Genomic DNA, 19080 nt, shown 5'->3' with positions numbered 1-19080 from the left:
TTAAACGATGTTAGAGATTTAAGCCTTTGACAGGAAGCAATCAGGATATCCTTAATTCTGGGATCAAACGTATTTTGAAAATAGCACTATGTCAAAAAAATGAAACTGTAAAAGTATTATCAAAATTAGGTAATTATGTTATTCCTAAAGCAGTATAAAATATATTTAAAAAATCCAAAGGTCTAACCGTGTGTGACATACTGTGTGGAAACATCAAGCAAGTGAATATATTGTTTTAAAATGTAGTGTGAAATAACCAATTATTAATTACTCTGACACAGAAAAATGTTGGAGCAAATGCTGTTCCAATGAGCATTTAATTAACATTCCAGCTGCATGTTTTAATGACAATGGACCACACTGGTTTCAGAATGTGTGTTTGATTGAAATAAATGACAAAGAAATATTGGACACATAAAAAACCCTCTTTAAATCCTAACCTGTTATAACAGTGTGTTCCCTAGGCCTGCTCATGCCTATTGTATTCAAATCCTCTAAATAAAAAAATGTCACAACCTAAAATTACAAGCACAGTGACCCATTAAAAGTAGCACACAAATAAATCTTTCTGAAGGCAAAAAGCCTATCAGAGCTTCCAGCTTTAGCAAGCAAAAAATAAAATTTCAGTGTCTTCAATAGATTTGAACACCAGCAGAGGAGCAGAGCTGTAAACTCGACTGCCACAATTTTCATCTGATTGTTCCCACCAGGAGTACCAGAAATGGAAGCTACAATACACAGGAGCAAGGCAATTTAATACAACAGTAAAAATATTGCAACTACCCTCCAACCTTCATCCCCATTCTCAGTGAAAACACTCTGTCCTTGCTACACAACTCCATTTCTTTCCTTGTATAAAAGCAGCCAGGGTGATTTTTTGCATCTAATCAAAAACCCAGCAACTGTGGCAGTTACCTAACCTGACATTTTGGTCAGCAAAACGCTCAGACAGCCAAGAAAAAGCAAAAAAACTCAACTTTAAGAAACAAAATCAACTTATTTTCTATTTTTTTTTAAATCACTCCTGCAATTATAAAAATTCAGTATATACCTGTGCAGCAGCCCAAATACAGTCTATATGTTGAGTACTAAGCCTCCCTTCAGCTGCAAGAAAATTCAGAATCACTTGGCACTGTTTGATGATCTGCAAAGTGAGAACACAGTGAGGAAAGATTTACTAGAACAAGTTAATGCTCCGTGTTTATACCAAATTAATAATGATTGAATACAAACCTCTATATGTAAATTTGGTCCAAAAATGTGCTCAACTACATTGTTGCTGATAAGCCAATCTGCAAGTTCTTTTGCAATTGACCTGGAGATGAAAAGAGAGTGGAAATATAAAATGATCTGCCTGGAATATTTACTCTGTGCTCTTCTCTAGCACAGCACATCCTGCAAGTTGATATCTGCAGTTGTAGTGAGGGCACAAAAACCTTCTGAACACAAACCACAGTCAATGCTCATTTTTTCCAAGCAGGAAGCAAATTATTTCCATTTTTTTTTCTATACCTGGAAGACTAATGGCAATAAATATCAACATTTCCCCTCTGGATCATCAGCAAGCATAACCAAAAATTCTACTAATTTTATTAGTTAATGTTCAACAGACCATGTGCAAATAATTCCAAAGACCTCACAGGTAAATTTTGACACTGCTATTTAATTAAAGTTTATAATGAAATTCCAGAAGTATTGAAATGTAGCTAAAGGTGAGAGTGATAGAAATTATTTTCTTAAGAAAGCCACGGATATATTTTTAGATTCTCTTACACAAATAGCAACTCTCCTTAACTATGTTCACCACGGTCATATTTACACACATGCAGCACACAGGTACTTCCAAATTCTCACTCTGCTCATCCATACCAACAGGGAACTTTACCCATTCCTTAAACAAATATTCAAACTGAGCAGGACAAGAAAATTGAGTTTTCCAAAACAAAAGCTGAATTTCCACAAAGCACTGCCCTGTCTGGAAAGGGCAGCGCTTCTCTTCAAGCAAATGTTTGTTTACCCTGATTTTGGCACCAGAAACAATTCCAGGACATCAGAGTATTTAAAGCCCAGTTTTTGGTTTAAATGGCCCTGGAATAACAGTGCTCTGGGAGCAGAGGATGGAGGGAGGGGGTGCCTTAGAGGATTTGAGGAAGAGTTCTTTTTACCACTTCCCCCCATGTCCCATTCAGGGTCACTATTAAAATCCAGGATTGCCAATCTTTATCATCCTCAAGAAGGAATCAAGATTCTCTAGGTAAAAAGAGATTGCCTTTGTAGGTTTTGCAAACAGGATTCACTACTCAGGGGCACACTGCCAAGTGCTTCCATTGTTTTGAAATGCCTGATCCTCATGGCTGAGCTCAAGGAGCAAAGTTTGTTACTCCACAACATTTCTACATTGTTCTCTTTTAATTCCAGGACGCTGGGAATCAAATATTCTCACATTGTTCAAAGATAATATCCCACAACATTTAAGGAATGGCTGGCCTGCAAAGTACAAAAGTTTGCCAACAGTTATCATTTATGGCTTATCAATAAATGAGTTTCACACTGTGAAGTCAGTTTGACAGAGGATCTGCTCAAAGAGGGATTGAAAAGATAAACTACATCTGTTCCATGAATCCAAGATGTCCAAAACTTCCCACAGCCTCATTTCAAAACCAAACCAAAACCCAACTCTCCCCAGCACCCAAACAATGCCCACCCAAACACCAAACTTGGGCACATGTTGCACATTTCTGACCCAGTCAGAGCTTGGATTTCTGTCTAACCAAGTCTGAAAGAAAGACCTTTCTTTTCTTCTTGTATCTGAATTTTTCAACCTGTAGCTATGAGAAGGAATCCCAGATAAATAACCACTGCCAGGCTCACTGGCAATGCCAGTATGAAAGGACACAATCCTCATGGGGTCTCTTTATCCAAACCCTCCTGCTCATGGCACAATATCCATTAGGTTTGGATCCAGTCATATACTGCATTTTAACCATTCCAAAGGAAAGAACAAAAGCTCTCCTCTAGAGCAAGTTCCTTCACTTTTTATTAAATTACCATGGTAGTTCTCTCTGTCTAATTCACACCATGTTTACTCTGAAAAACCACAGATAATTCTTCTGAAGGAATGCCTTTTTTTAATGGATGTATTCTCAGCAGTAACAAACCCTTTATCCTTCTGGTGAGCTCAACTCTGGTAAAACAACATCTCAGATTTCTGAAGGTAAATGTGCATTTGAGATGGATTTGTTGAGGATGACCAAAAACAAGAGGACCCTTGTGCAAGGCAGAATGAAACCCTTATGCTTCCCAGAGAGAATTACTCCTCCCAGAAAATCAGCAATCAGTACCTTTTAAAATGATCAAGTTATTATTCCCACAAAGTGTTTTGTTCTCTCATTTACTAAGGAATATATTTACAATATCAGATTCAAGGATTCACCAAAAAAAGCTAATTTCAGTGTAAATTAAGGGTGTCTGTCTTCTTTCCTGAATATTTCCATTTCAGCAAAGGTTCTCCTGAAAAAATTTACTCTTTTGTATTAAAGGAAATGGTGAGAGTGAAAATCATGCATTATGCATAGATGTGCTTTTCCCTCTCACATGAAAGTAGCAGCATAAGGAATGGTTTCACAAATTAGATATCCAAATTGGACAGACTTTAGGAGTAAGAAAATTCACCTTGGGATTAACATGTATCAGCTGTTTTTCATGGATTTAATAATTGGATAGCAACATGAAAAGTCATTTAAAGAACTTGATACTCTCTATGGCTCTTAGTGTTGTGGCTGAGGAAGGAGAAAAGGATAAAAGGCAAAGGTAGCAGCTACTCTGGTTTAATTGTCTCTAAATCTCTCCCACACTGAAAATGCACATAACATTTAATCCATTTCTCCCTAGAATTTTTAATGTGAGTTCACTGATAACTCATGTCTGTCAAAAACAACTGGTTTACTTCCAAGAAATGAAATGGAAGCACTTTTGACATGAGTTTCCCCAGGGATTCCATGAGACTGGAAGGAAGAGAGGGGAACTGTGCAGCTGGTGATGTAACTTAATGTTTGGAACTGCACTGAATTTTGTTCATTCTTATCCTTCATTTAATGCATTTTCCTGGTAGGTCAAAGAACACCTCTCCATGAAAGAGCTGGGTTAAAGTCCTGGAAACATTTTAATCTAAGGCTGTGATGCAATACTTGGTACCCACATGATGACCCAAATCCAGGAACAAATCCCACAGCAAAGTAACCCCCCTCAAAGAAAACCTTATTTATTCAACCACTCAATTCCCCACGAAGTTACAAAAACACACCAGCTCAGAGCTGGATGAAATACAACAGCCAGTCCACAACGTCACTGAAAACCAGAATATAAAAGCTCCAATGCAAAAATGCAGCTCTGTAACTGGCAGCTTGCAAGGGAGGAACACTAACACCTCTTGACAACATCACTGAAATAGGATCTAGAACACAACAAAAGATGTGAAACCCTGATCTCAACTATTTAGGATCAGAAATGCAAAGAGGATACAGAAGGCACCTTCCCAACACACATTCAAGCACATGTTTTTGCTTCTGAGCACAAATTTTCCTCTTTGATGCTCTGCAGGCTCTGAAACCACTACTCTGACATCATCTGGAATATTTGTTTAACTGCTGTGTGGGCCACAAGAAAGAAACATTAGTGAGCTGAATGAAAAAATTCACTTTTCTTTTTCTGAGAAAATCTGAAAAGATCCCTGGAATTTGGTAGAGAGAGAGAGAGAAGAGGTGTTTAAATAATGCTGCCAGAAACTCAGTAAGCTTAGACAAAAATTGAGAAAGCAAGAGTTAATGTAAGGTAAGAAACTGCAGTGAAGGGAAAAAGCAACACAGAACTTGCAGTTCAGTATCTCAATAAATAAGGAACAAGAGGGAAAGAAAGGAGAAGAAACGATGCAGTTCTTTCTGTTCACAGGTGAAAGGAATTTTGGGACACCTGAAATTACTCTGCAGGAAGCTTTTCAAGTGAGGGTAATCAAGGTTTTTAAAGGAGTCAGGAAGTTGCCTCAGCGTCAACCTGGAACCTGAAACCCGAACTCTTGGCTGCATGCCAAGAGGAGAGCAAAACAAAATCTCTCTTTACACATGTTATTTCCAGAAGCTGACAGCGTCCTCACTACAGAAACGACCAACATTTCTTCCTCTTGTGGTCCAAGTAACATCAAAAAAAAGAGTATCTTTCACTTCCTGAAAAGCACCATCATTTTTCACTAAGTGACATCAGTGAAACAGTTGCAGGAATCACTTATTCAAAGATTCTGAGACTCTTCAGTTCAGGCTTGTTATTTTTAGCTTGAGTAGATTTCACACTCCTCAGTACCTCAGATTGCAAAGAATTTGGTTCTATCTTTAGAGCCAGGAACAGCTAAATTAGAAATCCATCTCTGAGGGGTATGATGAAGTTGAGTGGCTGAAACATTGCCCACATCTGGACCACGCACGTCCTCGGTCACCACAAAGCCTCAAGCCTTGAGAAGACAGGGAAGTGAAATCTCAAAAGCCACACAAATACCTACAGCTACAAACCAGATCCCTGTGTCTCAGCTTTCTGCTGCTTCCAAGTGCAATTTTTGAAATCCAGTGTTTTCCTAGACAGAAGATGCTTTAGCTTGTCTTACCATGGAAAAACTACAGTGCTGAGGATAAAGGTGGGAAGCTACCGCTGCAAAATATTTGCTAAAAAATCCTGATATCAATTCTGAACAAAGAAGAGCCAGGACTAACTGAAAGCTGATTTTTTTTTTGTTTTTTTTGTTTTTTTTTAAAGGTACCTCCCGCAAACCCACCTTATCAAGATACAGAAGGAGAAATCCCAAAGGTTGACAGTTCCAAACGCATCTGGAAAAGTCAAAACATGTAATGGGGATGACCAGACATAATGCAGAACATCTTCTTTTGGCAAATCTGCAGAGGCTACAAAGGTACAAAAGAAAACTTAAAACTTCCTTTCTCCACTAAGGAAAGAACACAGGAATGAAAAGCTTTCCTTTTGCTGCTCATTCAGTCACTGCCAACTCCCTAAGTGCCTTTTCATCCAAAAATTTCTCATGAGCAGAGTCTGTAATGAGAGGGAAGCTTTGTACTGAACAAACTGGAGAAGTGAGACATTTTCCCCATCCTTCTGCTCCAGCCCTTTCTGATTATTTGGCTGGAAGACATCAGTGATTCCACAAGATATCTGAAGATAAGCAAGCAGCAATGCTTGACACTGATTTGCAACCAACCTTTCAGGTAAAACACCAGAACTACTGGAATTCTGAATTTTTTTTTAAAAAATCACATACTACAAAAGTGGAAAAGAAGGTTTTCTGTTCGTGCTGCATTCCTTTCAAATGACAGCCTGTTTACAGATGCCCCTGCCAAGAAAGTAATATCCCAAAGGAGAATTTGACAATTTCCTTCAGCTTTAAAATAACTCTGATGCTCTTGCAGAGTACATCTGCTCTTCTGCAGGGAAATTTAACCACTCTTCTCTTTTTCCACATTCATAACTTCTCTCTTTTACATTTGACACAGAAAATCAAAAGGCTTCGTATCAGGTTTAACTGGCACAGTCACTTTTTAATGTTACTACGACCTAAAAACAACCTCTGTTTCAGATTTTCAGTGTGAGGGAAAGAGAAAAACTGGATAAATCTGAGATTTGTCAGTCCCAGTGTAACAACACACAACCATGAACTGGGAGCACAGTGTGTGAAACACCCCAGCTGACCTCATATTCCCAACATGTTCCCCCTCCTGCAGTATTTATTATTTATTTCTTATTCCCAAGGTATTTCAACATCTCCACGGAAGCAGAAGTGCCCTAAATTCTGGTTCTTTAAGTTTAAAGTAGCAATACATTCCCAGAAATTTCTCTTCCAATATCTAAGGTGCTTTTTACATGAAATCCCCAGAATTCTGGTCATGACTGAAGGCAGATTTCAAAAAGTGTTAAAATGAAATTTGTAATAAAAGTATTCAGACAAAAGCAAGACACTGCTGCTGTGAGAGACTTTCCATTAATAAATTAATGTGTGTCTGTGGCCCCCCAAAAAAACAGAGTACATCACCCCCCAAGAGAAACTTTCAAAGTATATTATGAGTGAAATTCTACAATTTACACATTTTGCCTGTTATTTCACAAGAACAGTTATTTCAGCTACCAAAATACATCTTTTTAATTTAAATTCTTGACAGTTCTACCATTAAGTTTAGAGTTACTACAGAAGTGAATACATTTCCTGGCTGGAATTACAATCCCACAGGTGAATCTTCTTGAAGATTTATGTGAGTCCCTTTAAAATTGTTCAACACACCTGAGTTATACAAATAAGGACTTTGAAGAAAAAAACAAAACAACAGCATTGCCTCACATCACATACTTGGTGGGATTTTGGAAAGATAATGGGTGGAAAACTAACAAGGTTGGGAGCCACTGATGGCAATAAAAGTCTTGGTTAAACAAATAATCCAGGGAAATGAAAAGATGGCAAAAATGATATGAATTGGAAAAGCATTTATATATAACCATGGAAATAATGTGCATTATTATTTCAGTAGCTACATTTTTCTAAAGCTTACCTTGATTCTATACCTTACTACAGAAAAAAAAATCCAGAAATACATAGAAATATTTGACAATAACCATTTATTACCCCCCCCTCATTAGAATATTCCTAATAAATGTCTCAGATTATCCCTGCTCCCCCACTGTGTATAATCCATAGCAACAACAGAGAAGAACTGCAATCATATAAAACACTTGAAGTATTCAGAATAAGGTTCCTACTTACGTTTCTGTGTCTGAAACTAATGACTCATTATTACACACATCATTGAAGGTATGAAGTTGATTCTATAGTTAGAAAAAGGAAGAAAAAAAATTACAATTTTATCCAAATATTTGGTGAGGTGTTTTTTTTTTGTATTTCAAAATAGTATTAGTGACATTCAACGAATTTTTATAGGACTTTGTATGCTTTTCCTAAGTTGTTTAGACAAATTTGAGAACCAAAACCACATATTTTTACAGGACATGAAGTTTTCAAACATGTCTGAGCTCATAAATTTAAGACATTACAGAGAAAAAAAAAAGGTTGTTAAAAGTTTTACATTTCTTTTCTACTTCTTCCCTCAGCATCAATGGCTCTGTATCCAATTCTTCACATCCACATAACACTTTTTAAAATATTTTAAATTATGTAATAGAATTTATTTGGTATATTAAAAAAAAAAATTAAAGCCACAGTAATGTGAATTTTTGAAGTTAAAATTAAACTTGTTGCATAACTTTGTCAAAATATTTACTCTCTTGAAACAAGTCTAGTTCATGCACTCTGTAATTCAGGTGAATTCACTAATCTTCTCAAGTCTTTACACACAGACTTATTTGTGTTCAATCTCAACAATTTTCAGGAGGGAAAAACAGTTTTGCAAAAAGAAAATGGAAAACATGCACTGAAATTGGTGAGACACGAGAGCCTGACTACACAATTATTAATAGATTGGTTACTAATAGAGAATTTCAAATGAAACAAATTTAGGAGCAGAAATGAGAGCTGGCTCAGAGAATGCAGTGGAAGTTCACTGATTTTTCTAAACATTCACCTCCAAATGAAAATATTTTGAAAAGGTTCAAAGAGTGACAGAGTCTTGAGCTGTTCCTATCACCAATTTTAAATCCAGGGTCACCACTGATCAACATTTTTCATAGCAAACCCCTCTCCAAAGCAATTCTGACAAAGACTGTTTTTTCATCCTGAGATTTGCAAACAATTTTTACAATAATTTCAACTAAACTCAAAATTCTGCCACAGCAGCACAAGTCAAAGCACATGTGAGTGTTGCCAACACCTTGCTCTCCCTCACCTCCTAACAGGTTTTTCACTTCAAGTTTTGTTTCCTTGAATGGGAATAAAATCCTTTTTTTTTTTTTTGTTTTTTACCATCTATGAAACATGGGAAGAAACTAAAGGCACCTGTGCCCAGACACTCAATTGATGCAACATAAAAATGTCAGGTATGGAGGACACAAAGGTAGAAAGGCTTCAAGCAAAGAAAGCTGAGCACTAAAAGCATCTCCCTGGGCTCATCTCCAGACCCAGGCATCAAAGGATAGGAAAATAAAATTTTATTTGTGAAGGAATAGTAGAGAGAGAAGGCATTTTGGAGCTGAACCACCTCAACAGGTGACCGAGAGATGAAATGGAAAAGAAACAAGATAACAACAAAAATAAAACTTTCTGTGATTGGAATGAGAAAGAATAAATTGTCTCAGTTCCAGAGCAGTTTTAAAGACTATTTACATTAAAAAAAAAAGACAGACTCAGTAACTTATTAGCATACAATTAGCTTACAATATTCCATTTTTACAAGCTGAAAACTACTGACTTTAATCTAAAAATACTGTAAAATTTTTCTTCTGGTAATACATGTCTGTTATTTAAAAACTCTCATTTTTACAGCAATATTTATCAATCACAACAGGTGAAAACGTGTAACTACTTAGCACAACTTCACACTCCTTTAAATGAGCTAGATGCCTGAAAAAAATAAAGCAGCTGATGAATTCTTATTTTTCAGACTTTTTTTTTGCAAGGATACACAAAAAGATACACACTGGTAGCTGAACATGGAGCATTGTGTAAAACCAAAGGAAAGGATTTCTAGGAATTGAAACTGAATGTAACTGGAACGATGCAAAAGTGGAACTAAGATTTTAAGATCAATTATATTGTGTGGATGTAGCTCACAGCCTGTTTTTATAGCCTAGTAAGTCACCTGTATGTAAATAAATATTTACTTTGGTTAAAAGCCAGCAATAATCTGATTAAAAGCACTTACAGATCTCTTTAAATTGCCATTTATTTAATTGAAGGTACTTCTATCTATAACCATAGTGAGAAGCAAAATTAAATACTCAGTGACACCACATCATCATAAGAGAGAAGGTCAAATATGTTCAGGAAACACAAAACTGACAAGGCTCAGATGGATAAAAAAACTTCACTTTTGCCCTCCTGTGGGACTGTTTCTCTATGGTTGTAGGCAGCAATGACAAATCAGGAATGCCCAGTATATCCTGCCAGGTGCACTGTGGAGTATTTCCATGGGAAAGGGAAAGATGGGCTTTTTTTTTTTTTTTTTTTTAGTTTGAATTGTTTTCTATTTGATGCTGTATGTATTTACCTCTTCAATTCAACCTCCTGTTAATTAATGCAGAAATGTTCTCTCTCTCTCAAAACCTACTGAACTAACAAGCAGAAAATGAGGTTTGTGCAATACAAACATCAGCTAATTGCAGCAGGGTCAAGATGCTGCAAAGGTAAAAATGCAAACAGATTGAAAGCCTTTCTCAACAACAAACATTGCTGTGGCAAGGGGCTCCATTTCAACATTTCTCAGAGTGTTGTTTAGCATTGTTCAGGTAATGTGAGCCCATTCCATATGGTGCACAACACAGCCATCACTTGGACTCAGCTCCAGATCCTGCTGCTCTCACACATTAAAAAAAAAAAAAAAAAAGCCCCCCCCAAGCAAGCCTGTAAATCACAAAGCACAACAGGAAGCGTTTTTTGCAAAAATAATTGATATTTTTAAAAAGTTCTTACTGTTATTTGGCTCAGCCCAGCCAATCTCATTGTCAGAGTTGGTGACATGAAGTATTTGAATGCAAGATCAAGACTTTCTTTATCAAAACACAAAGCTGTGTCCAAGGGTTCTTTCACTGTGCTCCACATTAAATCTGCCATGTTCCGGGCCGCGCTCTGCCTCAACTCCTGGTCTGACAGTTTACATAAATACCTGGGAGAAATTACAAATGGAAGAAAAAGAAAAAGGGTATGATTTAAACTAAAAATATTTCCTGAAGCCATCTTGATTAGAGCATCAATAGCTCTAAGATCAGTCATTCTTAAAATATCACTATTAAAAGTTGGTACCAATTAATGAAAAACACCAAGGAAAACCAGAAATATGTATAATATTTTTCAAAGTAAATAAATTGCTAAAGAATTTTGACCAAGTTAAGTCCTTTCTCTTGTAGTCTTCTAATCCTGCACAAGGAGTTGCAATACAAATATTCTCTGCAAAAGGAAGGTCTAAGAAATAATTATTTACAAAAACTAATGTACAGAACCTGGTGGAACCTCAGTCTTACCTAAGCAAGACCAACAGACTGAAAATCTGTAGCGAAATGCCTGTAAAGTTCACATACAAAACACCAACACAATTGAGAATTTCTTCTAACTGAATGTGTAAGAGAAAAATGTTGAGAAACAAGCTTTCCTGAGCTTATTTTGATGTCATTAAAGATGGCACAGTCAAAGGTACATGCATACAAAGTTAGCCTAATTAATTTTTCCTGCTGTACTTCAGCGTTTTGAAGCTTAAGCTACATCCAAACTAGATTTAACTCCACAGAAATGCGTTAAAAATCCATTTGTTTGACAGCCTAAGCCCGGATCTGTCCTTGGAGACTGGCCAAAGAGATGCATGAATCTTTTAAAAAAACACACGAGATATTAAACTACACTTAACCAGATTTATGCACCATTCCTTTGCTTTAACATCATATAAACACCAGTACGTTTTTTTTTTTTCAAAAGCAAAACTACAGGCCCTAATTCTTATTTAGACGATGGTTCTTTTTCACAGCTCTTGTGTAGAGACCTTAAAATAAACACACTTAAATGATACTTAACAGTGTCAAACAGAGAAAAGAGATTTCAGTGCAAATAACCCCAGAGGCTGGAGATGTACACAGGAATCACAGATCAGTAACACGAGGACAAAGGGACCATCCCAGGCCAAGGCAATCAGATCCTCCCCTGTTTTTTGTTGTGCTATGAGCTCTAAACAGAAGCAAAGTAGGGATGGAAAAGGAATATTTATTTAAAAATTCAGCAGCAGAGCAGAACCAATAAGCTGCCTTTACCCTGCAGAGAGGTGAGAGCAGTTCCACTCTGAGGGGAAATGTCCTGTCTGTGCTAACAAACAATATTTGTGATTAGAAAATGAGGTGATTTGTCACCAGCAAACAGTGATGACAGCACTCGTGTTCCAGCCACCATCCTGTATGTCCTGCCCTACTGCCAAAGGGACATCCAGCAGCTCTGTCCAGCTGTGCCAACAGTAAATTCAATATTGAGGATTTATTTTATGGGACAGGCAGTGAATGAAAGAACAGAGGCCATAATTAAGCTCCCACACCCAATCACAGAAAAGCAGGTACAGAGTTGTGGGATTTTGGAGTTGCCCTCCCTGGAAGTGTTCAAAAAAAAGGGCACAAGTGGCACCTGGGGCCGTGTTTAGTGGTGACCATGGCAGTGCTGGGGTAAAGGCTGGACTCCATCTTAGGGGTGTTTTCCAGCCTTAACGATTCCATGACTCTCAGCAATATCAATTTTCATCTCCCCATCTTTAGATGCAAACTCTCATCAGGCCTGATTCCCAGAGCTTTTCCATGTCCACAATTCACATCGAGTCACACTCCATCGTTTGGGGAAGCACCTCTAAAAATCTCAGACGTGTCCAAACACATCACAGGAGCTGGCATTTGACAAAGGACAGGAAGATGAGTGTTTGCATGCACTGAGCAGGGACATGGACACACCTATGTGTAACAAAGGCTGCTCTGGTGGCTTCACTCAATTCCTGTAACAGGATTTGGACCTGAAATCTTCCTCACACTACAAAGTCTGGTGAAGTAACTACATGAATGTTTTTATAAAATAAAGCATTTCTATATCAGTCTAAACACACTTTCATTTATACAAGTCATATTACATCCACATTTTGAACCTGAATCAGACTTGTGTCATATTTTCTATATTATAATATCCAGAGTGTGTTTTTTTTTTTAATTGCACTTTATTATAAGTGAAACTATGGTGTAGGTGCATTTTCACAGCTACAGAAGTACTTTAACAGTATCTTCTGTTTTGCCAAGGCCCTAAAGAAAGCTACAGAGAACAGAGCACTTGTTACCACACAGTTTTTAAACACAACAGGGTTTTCTAACCTAAAAAGAAGCAGAAGATGGCAAACTTCTCTTTAGAAGTGTAACTGCAGCCAAAAGTAGAAAATTTATTGGCACTACTACATTGGTCATAAATCATAAAGATCATATCTTTACTACAGAGATTAAAACCACAGAAAATTGCAGAGTAGGCCACACCTCCTTTTTTTATTGTGGAAAGATGGAATGGCCTAAAGCTGCCTGCATCAGTAACATTTAATGTTTTTAGAGGTATAACATTACTATTAACAGAAAAGAGATCTTTACCTAGCACTGGCAATTAACTCACATCTTCCCTGTAAATTTGCTGTATTGCCTCATGTAAGAACAGTGGAGCAAGGGAAAGGTCTATTTAACCCAAAATAGCCACTCTAAAAGCAGATTAAAGATTTATCACATGTATAAAAAAAATGGATGAACAATCTCCTACTATGAATTCTTTTTTTTTTTTTTAGACTTTTGGCTTTCTCATTAACCTGTGGCAGTCAGTTTGACAATTCTGCTTGAGTGAAAAACAAACTCCTTTCACTTCTTCCATCTGCAGCCTGACAATTGGGTGGCACGTTCTCCATTCCTTGTTTTTCCAAACCTGTGAATTACCATTTCTTACTTATTATCTTCATATATTATATGAATTGCCCTGTCAAAAAAAAAAAAAAAACAAAAAACCAACAACCTTCCTAGACTCTGTCTCTCCTCCTCTCAATGTAAATTTTTTATTGCCACCTTCTTTGTCACCCTTGCTACCACCGAGGTAGTTCTGTTATTATGTGCAGGATGGAAGGATCAGAACTGTATAGACAGTATAGAAATGTGAATATGTGACTGACTCATATAATGGCTTAATAATAGCTTTCATTCTGTCCTTCATTATTTTTTTAATTCCTACATTTTTATCTTTTTGAGTCTGATGTGCATTAAGTCTTCATGGAAGTGATGAATGATATGCCAGCACCTGTGTAATCTATTTAATCTGGAGTTTTTGCCTAAATGAGACTTTCAGAATAAAACATGACTTTTTCATATATTTGCAGGAAGATACTCTGCACATTATAGGACCTGTCCTGCCAGTCTGGCATACTTAATATAGTCAATTAATATATAGTATCTACATTTAATATTTTTAAGTATCAGTTTGAATCTACTTAAATTATTTGGGGATAGAGAGAATTCAGTTTTAAACACAGTTCCATGCTAATGTAATGCTTACAATCACATCTTATGCTTCAGGACTTCAGCTACTCAGCTGTGAAATCATCTTTTTTTTTTCCCTTAATCTGACTCCTTTGGACCACAGCTGCAAAAGGGCATCCAGCAGAATGAGTCAGTCCTCCTGAAGTGTCTGGTTATTGTCTTCTGACTTATCTCTTCTTTTTACTTTAAATTTTCAGATTTTTTGGAGGAGGCAAATATTTTTTGTGATTAAAACCTTCAAGGCTCATTACAAGAGGTTTCCATGACATGTAGTAGAAAGGAGTGGTCTTGGGTACTCCCATAAACCCCAACTTGAGAGAAATATTTTGAACAGGAGAGTAATTTGAATTCTTTCAGCTGCATTTTCTATGGGAAGCATCATGTGTCAGGAATTGTTTGGAATTCCAAAATTTCCACTTCCTCTGCATATACCAGTGCTGTGTGTGCCCTGTGCCACAGCCACCCAGGAGCCACTGCCACTTGGAATTTCCTCTCAATGTGCTCCAGCACAGATTGTTCTGTTTCTGCCTAACTGGGGCAGAGACAGTAATCCTTCAAAAGAAATGTCTCCAGATCCATCTTCAAGCAGGAGACAGGGAAAAGGGGATGGGAGCAGAAAAGGGGTGGAATAAAATACACTCCTGGCCAGTGCTACTGCTGCACTTTCCACAGGGCAGAACTCTCCATGGAATTTTCAATCAATAATCAACCCTGAAAAAAACCACTTTCCTCAAAACCCCACTGCTGAGAGCTCCTGCAGCCCTGAGACATTCAGGACCTGGAACCCTACAGAGCATCTCTCATCTCTGATCTTGAGGCAGAAGACACATGGAGCCAATGTCTTTGTTCATAGAGAGGCAGCATCAACTCACCCTCATTTCTAAGTGCAGGTCAAAATCACTTTGCTTCCTTATTAGAAGATGTAAATTTTATTTCATGGAATTTTAAATTTAATCCTTTATTTCTTTCCTAAACTGCTTAAAAACACAGACCCTTCAGAGGCAAGATGTGAATGCTTGTGCTCCATTGACCAGGCAGAAAATAACATTTATTCATCTTTTTGTAGTAGCAGCAATAATGACAGGACTGTATCCATGATCCCTGGAAATTGCAGCAGTGGTCTCCTCTCTAACACACACTTTGCTGTTTCCTTCACCCACTCCTTGTAGAAATAACCACAACACAAAGGGTCACCTCAGCTGCTAAAAAATGCTGCTGAGGTGCCAGTCAGGTGGTGTCTCTTGCTCAGCCCTGCAAAATGCATTTCCTGCAAGGAATCTACACGAGCAGCAATTGGAACTAAATCAGAGCTCCAGGAGTTCCTTCCAGACTCAATTCTCCAAATTCTCGTAGCTTGCAGGGCAGCAGAAGCTCTGCAGGATTTCTTTAAAAGGTGCTGTGCTGCTGTGCCCAGGATGTGCCCCCTTTTTTTTTTTTGTCTTTTTCCTGAAGTCAAAGCAGATGGAGACCCAGAGACAGACCCAAGCTGTTAAGCCAAGATCTCCAAGTTTGGGTACCATGTGGTTCTGCTGCATCCATCAAAAAGTCATCTTTCCCTGAAGGCATCTGTGTTCACTTCTGTCCCACAAAAAGGTACAGCACTCCAGGTTATTTTTGCTATAGGGCCTCCAAGCTTCACTCTATAAGTGAATCTTCACTTAAAAAGCTCTGGATTTCATAACATTGAGAAACCTCAGATCCCATGAGGATTCAGCTGTGAAAAGTAAAAACTGGGAGAACATCACCTTCCTGCTCTAAGCTGGGTTTTCCATAGATGTATTTTGGGTCAGTGTTACCTTTCTGACTGATGTGAACCTATTGTAAATTCTACAAACAGACATCAAGGGCATTATTTATGGCAAAAAGCTGCTGACAAATCACACTGCAAATCAAATATTCTAATGGGTAAAGAGGAAGACATGAGAATAAAAAAAATAAATCTACACATTCCAGTGACCCCAGCTGCACCTATATTTATAAAACAAATGTTTTAAGCATTACACAGGATGACAAGCAAGGATTAGCAGCAGCAGCTACTGTGTTGATGAGGAGTTATTCTGTCTCCCTCAAGTAGCCCCTTTTTATCAGCCTAACTCTAATTGCTGATCCCTCGATGCTCTTTTTCATTTCCATACATTGCAAGAAGGCAGGCAAGGCTCATGACCAAATTCCCAGGTACACCAACAACCATTAATGGAATATGTCCAGAGACAAGCACTTGAAAATCCTCTTCCTGCCCTCTCTTGACTGCCTCATGATTAATAATTACCTTTGGAAGATTTTAAAGATAGCACATCAGCATTAAAGGAGTGCACATGGCTGGACTGTAACTCAAGAGTGATGAGTTTTAATAAAAGATCAAAATACTCTTCTCTCTGCTGGTATCATTTTAGTAGAAACCACAGTATAGCAAAATACATCGACAGCCAAGTCAGTACTTAAATTTTTACAGTCAATATAAAACCAGACCATTGTAAAATAGGAAGCAATTCCCAGTCTCATTGTTCTGGGAACCTGTTTGCTGCCAGTGTAATTATTTTTGTTGAGTGTTATTTTATACTGGTATAGTTAAAACAGAATAATGTGTGAAGGCCCATTTTTTGCTATGAGCTGTATAAGCACATTTCTAATATTACAGTTAGAGCAAACCCAGAGCCTTGAAGGAGCTGTGGATCTATGCAAAAGCAGTGCCCTGCATCAGGAAAATTTAATGTTGGGCCACTGGAAAAGGAATTAGCTGTGACCACACCCCTCCACCTCCAGGCAGATACACACACAGAGATAATTTCATCAGCAGCTCACTGGAATGTTGCTATTGTCCTGAGAAAGCCAATAAAAACAAACTGCTCGTATAATTAAATACCCTTACAAGTACTTCAATTTAAAAGTGTTATTTTCATGATAGACAGCTTGATATGAAGAAAATCTTTGGGACTGGATATTTTTAGCTACATAAAAGTGCGAGTAGACTTTTGATCACACTTCAGTTCCTGCCAGCTGGAAATACAGAACATCACAATGTGATTTCAGGGTCTGAAGTCTCAGTGAGTGCACATTGCTCTTCTGCTCAGAGCACCTCACTGCAAACTTGATGTGCAGTTTTATGATGACATCACAGTGAGGGACACTGGAGTACAACTGGACCTGACCCAACATGTCAGAATGGGGCTGGATGTCACACTCAGAATGTTCTTATCAAGATTGATCTGATTGATAGTGAAATCAGATGCAAGGAGCTGCCCAAACTATAATTCTAAACATTACCTTCACCCTCCTTGTTGAAATGATAGAGCAACAACCTGTACAATTAAAAGTACCAGCTGCAATTAGAAATAGGTGCTGTCAGAAAAATTCTTATAATAAAATAAAAATTTACCTGATAACATAAGTCCTAAAGGGTATAATGTGCTGCATGACAGCAGGGATGTGTAGCCATATTCTGATCTATAATGCAAAAACATAAATAGGTAAAGATTTCATTAGAGACATTTAAAGAGAATGGTAAAAAAAACATTAAAAATACTCTTGGTACATTTGAACGTGCAACCCCACTTTAAAGACATGCTTTCTTGGTAGTTTTTGTTCAACTTCTTCATTTTTTGATTTTCCAACCTGTTATCTGAGGAATGTTTTTTTCACTTATAAAGAGGATTTGCATCTTTCCAGTCAGTCAAGTGGAAATTACAGACTTGGTATAAATAGTATCATACTGCCCATGATGCCTAGGCATCACCCAGGTGTCTCATTTCTGTATTTTCTGTAATTTCTTCAGGAGGAAAAACTGCTACTCAGCCTTGTGGGGTTTTTTTCTTCTTTTTCTTTAGAAGGTTACATGAAAATTATTCCATTCTTTCAGTTCCTTGCAAACCACTCCTAAATCAAGTAACATTGTTTGACTTGTGTTGTTTTGCTTCTTAGGGCTTACATATCCTATAAAATAAGATGTTTTACAAGCAGTGATTAATCACAGTATTTTACTACTATATTTGCATTTCTCATATTTACCATTCTGCCTTTACCACCTTTGCAAAGCTGAATGCAGAGAGAGAAAAAAAAAAAAACAACAAAAACAAACAACAAAAACCTGAAACAGCTACTTAGCACCGCTGAGAGGAAAAGCACCAACCAAACGACTTCCAGAGGCAAAGTCAGAGGTGCCATCTGCATTTCAAAAAGGAATTTGGAGCCTGTTAAACCTGTTACTCCGTGCCAGGTAAGGGATGGAGCACAGATGAAGCAGCAGCTGCTGCTGCTGCTCCTGCCCACGTAAATTTAATCATGTGCACGAACAGCCCTTGTGAAAAGCAACCCCATCACTCACTCAGGGCCCTCTGCATCCCCACCTCTGCTCTTAAAAGAATTTCAGTTTTGCAGCTGATGCAAGAAATTGTGCCTAAGGACTCGATTCCATATGCAGAAAATGGATATATTCCTTCTTGACAGGAGAGAAAAATATTAGGCTGCAGTCAAACTCCTCACCATGTTGTTTCTTTTCAACATTTCCAGCATTTGCCAAAGAAGTTTTTGAGTCAGTTCTGACAAAAATATTTGCAGGCTTGTTTTTTTACAAGGCAACAAGCACTGCACAGTAACAATATAACCTACTTTGCAAGACAAACCAGTCAAATCTTCCCATTGCAAAAAAAGACCACGCTTGGAATAAGCTTCTGATCCAACTGGCAGCCTCAAGAAGGAAAAAAATGCTAACATCCCAAAGATACAAAGTGTCACTAGAAGATGCTTGTTCTAGAAACAGGAATTTAAAAACGTTTTACAAGGAATTGCAGGGGTGACAAAGATATTATTGTGATCATACAATTGGATTTTTAACACCATGTACTCTGCCTCAAATAC

At 37.6% G+C, this 19080-nt stretch overlaps 1 protein-coding gene across 9 annotated transcripts in view; it reads right to left on the bottom strand.

The window, feature by feature from the left end:
• USP34 (ubiquitin specific peptidase 34) overlaps positions 1-19080 on the bottom strand; it is a 109918-nt gene that overhangs the window by 61828 nt on the left and 29010 nt on the right. For all 9 annotated transcript variants that reach the window (XM_014895088.2, XM_014895094.2, XM_088160747.1 and 6 more), the window contains exons 6-10: positions 17603-17670; positions 10625-10817; positions 7808-7869; positions 1234-1315; positions 1052-1144 (exon numbers count right to left, since the gene is read on the bottom strand). In XM_014895088.2, coding sequence (XP_014750574.2) covers positions 1052-1144; positions 1234-1315; positions 7808-7869; positions 10625-10817; positions 17603-17670 — 498 coding nt within the window. The remainder of the gene's footprint in view (positions 1-1051; positions 1145-1233; positions 1316-7807; positions 7870-10624; positions 10818-17602; positions 17671-19080) is intronic.

This window comes from Sturnus vulgaris, chromosome 3, assembly GCF_052056855.1.
Source record: "Sturnus vulgaris isolate bStuVul1 chromosome 3, bStuVul1.hap1, whole genome shotgun sequence".
NCBI classification, from domain to species: Eukaryota; Metazoa; Chordata; class Aves; order Passeriformes; family Sturnidae; genus Sturnus; species Sturnus vulgaris.
The sequence above is the reverse complement of the archived record's forward strand: the minus strand, read 5'-3'. Positions and strand labels throughout refer to the sequence as shown.